General features: G+C 48.4%; 1 protein-coding gene across 1 annotated transcript; it reads left to right on the top strand.

Moving 5' to 3' along the window:
• LOC139913867 (G-protein coupled receptor family C group 5 member D) lies at positions 1–4401 on the top strand. Its single transcript, XM_071902025.2, has 4 exons — positions 1–366; positions 1520–2761; positions 3187–3242; positions 3432–4401. The coding sequence occupies exons 2-4, from the start codon at positions 1609–1611 to the stop codon at positions 3528–3530; spliced, it is 1308 nt and encodes a 435-aa protein (XP_071758126.1). The 5' UTR covers positions 1–366; positions 1520–1608; the 3' UTR covers positions 3531–4401.
• Positions 4402–6000: the final 1599 nt, after the last annotated feature.

The raw sequence follows: 6000 nt of genomic DNA, 5'->3' as shown, positions 1-6000 counted from the left end.
TGAAAGGAAAGTATGAGTAGGGGTGCAGGTTTCTCTGCTCTTGCCCAACCTGTTGATGTAAATCTGAAGAGCAGCGAAAACAATCCTCTCCTCTCGCTTCACAACCCATTGGCTCAATCTCTCTCTCTCTCGCCCCCCTCTTCCTCATCCCGCGCTCTTCCTGTTACCTCGGGCGGTCAGAGATATGGGCACATCCTCAAGATAGGAGGTGCATGGCTACACACTCAGGTTAGCGGCCACCGAAGCGCCAGCGGAGAGTTTATCGCCGCACTTCCAGTCAAACGAGTGAAAAGTGCAGAGTTTTGGAGCGGGAGTGAGAGGTGGAATCAGGACGCTGTGTCGACTTACATCACCCAGGATAAAAAGGTAAGTCAGCTCCTTGACAAAGGCTGGGCCAGGCTTGTGAGATGGGCCTCTTAATGTGAAATATGGCTTGACTCGTTTTGGTTTAGTTTTGGCTACAGACTTCTACTGGAAAGCTCTGAACCTTCATCGCTATCTTGCTTAGAGCAGGGTTACACTAATATTTCTGGAATTTAGGCTCTGTTTACTTATTATCAGTTGCGGTCTCACCATCATGGTTTACTTTGCGGTATCAGCTGGTTAATAATCATTTCACTGAACCGTACCAACAATCAAGCTCATAAAATAAAGTTGATCGCTTCAATATAGGACTTTTGTTCATCCCATATTCAAGTCAACTGATCCAAACCCCCATGCCCTTACATGAAGATGTAAATAATCTCTTACAATCATATCCTTTCCAGATACTCATCTGTTTTTTCTTATAAATCTTTCAGCCACTGTATGATCTCCTGACCAGCTATACAAACGAATGCTGGCGTTAGGGCTAAGTTCAGGGCCTGGGTCATATTTGTCCAATGATAAGCCCATTAAAGGTCATCTTTGTATCTCTGACATTGAAACAAGGGCTTTGTTATGAGCTGGAGGAAGTGACAATCAGCTATCAGGAGTGTATATCTCTGCCTCCTCTCTCTCCTCCAATCTCTATATTAACCCCAACCCCCACATAGTGTTTGGTTGCCACTATCTGTGCATCTCCCTCTGTCTCCTGGTTCCACCGCAGCTTTTTACGAGCTGATGCAGCAGAAGAGCGAAGTTACCTTTCATGCCTATTACGCCGCCTCTGTCCCGGCTTCACCTTGATGTTGCGTTTGTTATTCCTCCGCTGTTATCCCTTGCTCACACACTTCTCCACCTTGTTCTGGCATGTTGACGCGCTCCCCCTCCGCCCGCTCCCTCGCTCTCGCTGTCAGTCGACTCAGAACCTTTCTCCCTCCTCCTCTCCCCCGCCTCTCTTCCTCGCTGTGACCTTCATGCGATCCTGTTTTCCATTTCATCCCGCCGGTTTTGCACTGTCAGTCAAAGTGACGCGTTAACATATTTTGGGAAACTTGTACCTGGCTGTAATGCACGGCTCTATTTGAGGCGCTTTGATGGCGCCGCAGTCAGAAATACATGCGAAATGTTTTATGCTGAAATGTGCTGCTCGTTTCAGGAGACAAAGATCCCGCCGCATCAAAGGATCCATATTAAAGGACACTTAAAAGGAAGGACTTTATCCTCAGGTGGATTACTAGAACGAGGATGGCCTTTTCCTCCCAGAAGCACAAATCCCTGTTCCTCCTCCTTCTGCTGCTCTATATCCCTCTCCCCTGTCTATGCCAGACGACACAGACTGCCAACAGCAGCTCTCCCACTCCCACAACCAACGCCTCCACCGCTTCCTCTCCCCTACCCGGCAATTCCTCAAACTCCACTTCCCAGGATGCCGTGCCAGGCTGCGAGGCGGGGCTGGACCCGGCCTACATCTACCTGTGTGACCGTGAGTCGGCGTGGGGCATCGTGCTGGAGAGCTTGGCCTCTCTGGGCTTCGTGGTCAGCGCTTGTCTCCTGGTCGGCCTTCTGTTCTGGAGACTGTGGGCTTGCGTCTCGTCCCGGCGCCAGCAGAGCGCCGCCGGCGGCACGGTGGCCAGCATGTCTTTATTCCTGCTCGCCACGGCCGGGATCTTCGCCATCACCTTCGCCTTCATCATCCGCCTCACCCCCCAGACCTGCCCCACCCGGCTCTTCCTGTTCGGGGTGCTCTTCTCCCTGGCCTTCTCCTGCCTGCTGGCCCGCTGCCTGGCCCAGCTGGGCTTCGCCGTGGCCCGGGGCTGGGGGGAGCCAGCCCTCGCCCTGGGGCTCTTCGCCGTGCAGGTGGTCATCGCCGCCGAGTGGCTGATCATCGTGCTGGTCCGGGACGCCAAAGCGTGCGAGTACAGCCAGGGCGAGTTCGTCATGCTGCTGATCTACGTGCTGTGCCTGCTGGCCGCGGGCCTGCTGCTCTCCCTGCGCTGCCTGTGCCGCTCCTGCTTCACCTACAGCTACAGCTACACGGGCGGCGGCCACCGGCACGGCCAGGTCCGCGCCACGCTGCTCTGCCTCACCCTGCTGCTCTCCGCCTGCATCTGGGTGGTGTGGATCGCTCTGCTCACCAGGGGGAACCCGGAGATGGGCCGCCGGCCGAAGTGGGACGACCCGGTGCTCAGCGTGGCCTTGGTGGCCAACGGCTGGGTGCTGCTGCTGGGGCACGGCCTGGCCCAGGTGGCCTTCCTCTGCAGGGGCGAGGCCAAGTCGAAGGAGGGCCCTCTCAGCTTCGCCGGCTGGACCAGCCCCAACGCTGATATTCCAGGACTGGGCAGCCAGAAGGAAGGAAGGGAAAACGGAAGCTTTGAGAACGATGGAGCGGACAGGAGAGGTGAGAACTGGAGGAGGAACACAGAAGCACTTTTAGCCAAACTTCTCAGTAGCTGTCATTTGAAAGGGGGCCTATGGAGAGGTACTAAACTAGGCTTGGCAGAGCTAGCTAATAATAATACAGCTAAAATCTCTAAGTCCCATCCCTTCTACACAGATAAACAAAATGGAAAAAAATGATAGTTTAGGCTGAGGCTGGCTAGCAAAGGACACCAGAGGCCAAATTGACAGAGATTCATCGATCGGCCTTGGGACATTCTTTATGTTGAATCATAACTCTGCCAGCCAAAATGAATAAGGAGCCTCTCTCCAGCATTGTGAAGTGAATCCCACTATCAGTCAGCTCAGCCCTCGCTGTGGGCCTTTATGATGAACAGTATATAATGAACCAATAATTAGCTAACTGTATCATGTGTCTCCCTCCAGGCGGGAGAACCGACCCAGCGCTGCGATCGCCGTACGAGTCTGGATTCTCCATGACAGTGAGTAATAAGCCATTAGGATTAACAATCTAACTTCACATATTCCGTAATTAAGGGCCGTGACCTTTTACTACTGGAGGCAATTATGGCTAAGTCATATTGAAAGGTTAATGAAAGCGCAGTTTATCACTGGTATTAATTGCACTGACATGATGAATGTGTGATTGTATGTATCTGTGTGTGTTTCAGGAAATCGACCCTGACAAAGATTACACCATCCCTCGCCCCCAGACCACCAACATCAGGGAACCTTATGATGAATATTATGGACGCGGCCTCTCTGATTAAAATCACTCTGATTTTCCTATCTGCGCTCCGTTGCCCACACACACATACACGCATGCACAGGTTGTGCACAAACACACACACACACACATACACACACAAACTGACAGATACCAAAGACAAAGCCGAGGCTGACCCAACTCCTGCACTACCATGTACTTAATGTACTTGGCACCAAAAAAAAATGTTTTTGAAGCTCTGCTATGTTTTATTTTCTTGTGCAAATGTAACTATTTTTGTTTAGGATATAAGAAATGTTATTTCAACTCTGACCGGAGGATATAAAATCCACTGTCTGCAAAAAAAAAAAAGAAAAAGAAAAAAGAGTGAACAGTATGAATCATCTACTTAAGTGTCATCAGCGAGGCTGGATTCAGATAGTCCAGCTTTCTTCTGTCCGGAGATCCACATCACAAACTCTTAGGGGGATGTGAGTGTCTGTGATGGGTGTGTGTGTGTGTGTGTGTGTGTGTGTGCGTGTGCACATCGAGTGCTGCTCTGAGATGGTATATAATAGCCCTGAGGTTATGGAGGAGGCGTGAAGCTGTCACTCTGAAGGTGCCAAACTGCTGAGCAGAGCAGAGGCATGTGTGAGGAGGAGAGGAGAGGAGGAGGAGAGGAGGAGAGGAGAGGAGCCCTGTCACCACAGTGGGAGACTTGTGCCATCATTGATTAACATCTTCATATTCAAAGTTCCGGCTGCTGGGCTCTGTGGGTGCAGTACAGTAATCTATCCATAAAGGATGGATTTGTTTTAATGTACATAAAAAGATATAAGGTATACAAGTTATACCCTTTTTCAATAATACATATTCTAATGATTTTTTTATACTACATGCTCCTGACAAGCGTTATCAATAAAAGGTTCATGGATAAAAGCACATATTTGTTTGTTATCTTTTCAAAGCTCAACCTTTGTTTCTCCCACACACAAACTGCACAGATGGCACACCAAAGGCCAATTACTCTCTCATCCAGAATCAGTGCTATGCCTCCGGGCGCCTGCTGTAAATTGTAGGCTGAAATTACAGTGGGAGCCGTGTGGCAGTTCAACACTGGAACCACTAGGGGGCAATGTTGAGGCGTATCAAACCACCGGCACTGGCGAGCTGTGCCTGTGCCACAGCGAGGCTGAGCTGCTCAGGGTGGATGAGAGGAGAAGATGAAAAATGTGTCTCAGAAGATTGTTTGTAAGATTATGGTGAAAAAACGGGCAGCTCCGGTCCTCAGCTCTGACTGCCTGAGTCACGTTTACAGCCGTTGCAAACGTGACTGACAAATGCGCACAGCTGTGGCCGCATAACAGTCAATTTAATATTAATGCGCCAACCGAAAATCATCTCATACCGGTGCTCGTGTGTCGCTTAGCAACCACTTTCTTTAGCTACTATTGAAGAACTATTATATAACCATTAGGCCTATTATTAGAAGTAGTAGTAGTATCATTAAACAATTAAACAATGCCTTTTAGCTGTTCTAAAATCACTGAACACGGCCTCTAGTAGCCTAGCTTACTGCATAACTTGATTTCGAAGGTGTGACCTAAGTGTAATGTGTTTACAAAATAACAGTTTCTTAAACTTGAACCGTTTGTTCTGTAGAGGAGAACACACCTGAGTTATCTTACCCTGTAAACTTTCTGAAAATCCACCCAACACACAGATAGACGAGTGAATTTGTGATGGAATGGTTGTTCTGCACTTCCACGCTGGTTGTTTTTTTTCCCTTCCAATAGTGCGTGACTCAGTCAGCCAGTGAGGTCAATTCTTCACTCCAGTGGATGCAATCTTCACACTTCCCCACTTATCAGACGGTCTTCAATCTATTCTTTCAATTACTCCGACTTCAATTACTGTGAGAGAGCATGCCATCAAATTGGCAATTGGCCTCTTGTGCATTAGAACAATTAGCAGGGATATGAGGTTTCCGCCACATCCAACCCATTTACGGCCATTAACTCCAGATGCAATTAAAGATTGTTCCAGATTTTTTCCCTCAGCAACAATGAGAAAGTTGGAGGTGGCTCGGCAGAGGAGGAGAGCTTATCGTACAGTAGAGTTAGTCTGGAGGAATACAAGCCAGAGTTAAAACCAGTGCTACCCGGCGGAGCGGCATTAATCGTGTGCAATTGTTGCCACCATCAATCATCTCATTCACAGCAGCTATCTCGCCTACTGCACACTGAAGAGAAAAGTTTCTGGTTAGTCTCACAAGCAGTTCTTGGCTACTAATCAAAAGGGGACTATATTCCTCTTATTTTATTCTTTAAAAATATACTTTAGATGATATAACCATTTTTGATTTGCAGTTTTACAAAAAATAAATTGTTCTATTATTGAACTACTTTCTTCCCCACTATTTAAAGCATTTCCTCTCTTGATTGCATAACCTCCTACCAGCCAGACGACCACTGGAAAGAAAAAAAGATAAGACTCAGACAATCAGAGGAATGAAATAATACATTGTTGCCAGT

Source organism: Centroberyx gerrardi, chromosome 7 (assembly GCF_048128805.1).
Source record: "Centroberyx gerrardi isolate f3 chromosome 7, fCenGer3.hap1.cur.20231027, whole genome shotgun sequence".
NCBI lineage: Eukaryota > Metazoa > Chordata > Actinopteri > Beryciformes > Berycidae > Centroberyx > Centroberyx gerrardi.
The sequence above is the reverse complement of the archived record's forward strand: the minus strand, read 5'-3'. Positions and strand labels throughout refer to the sequence as shown.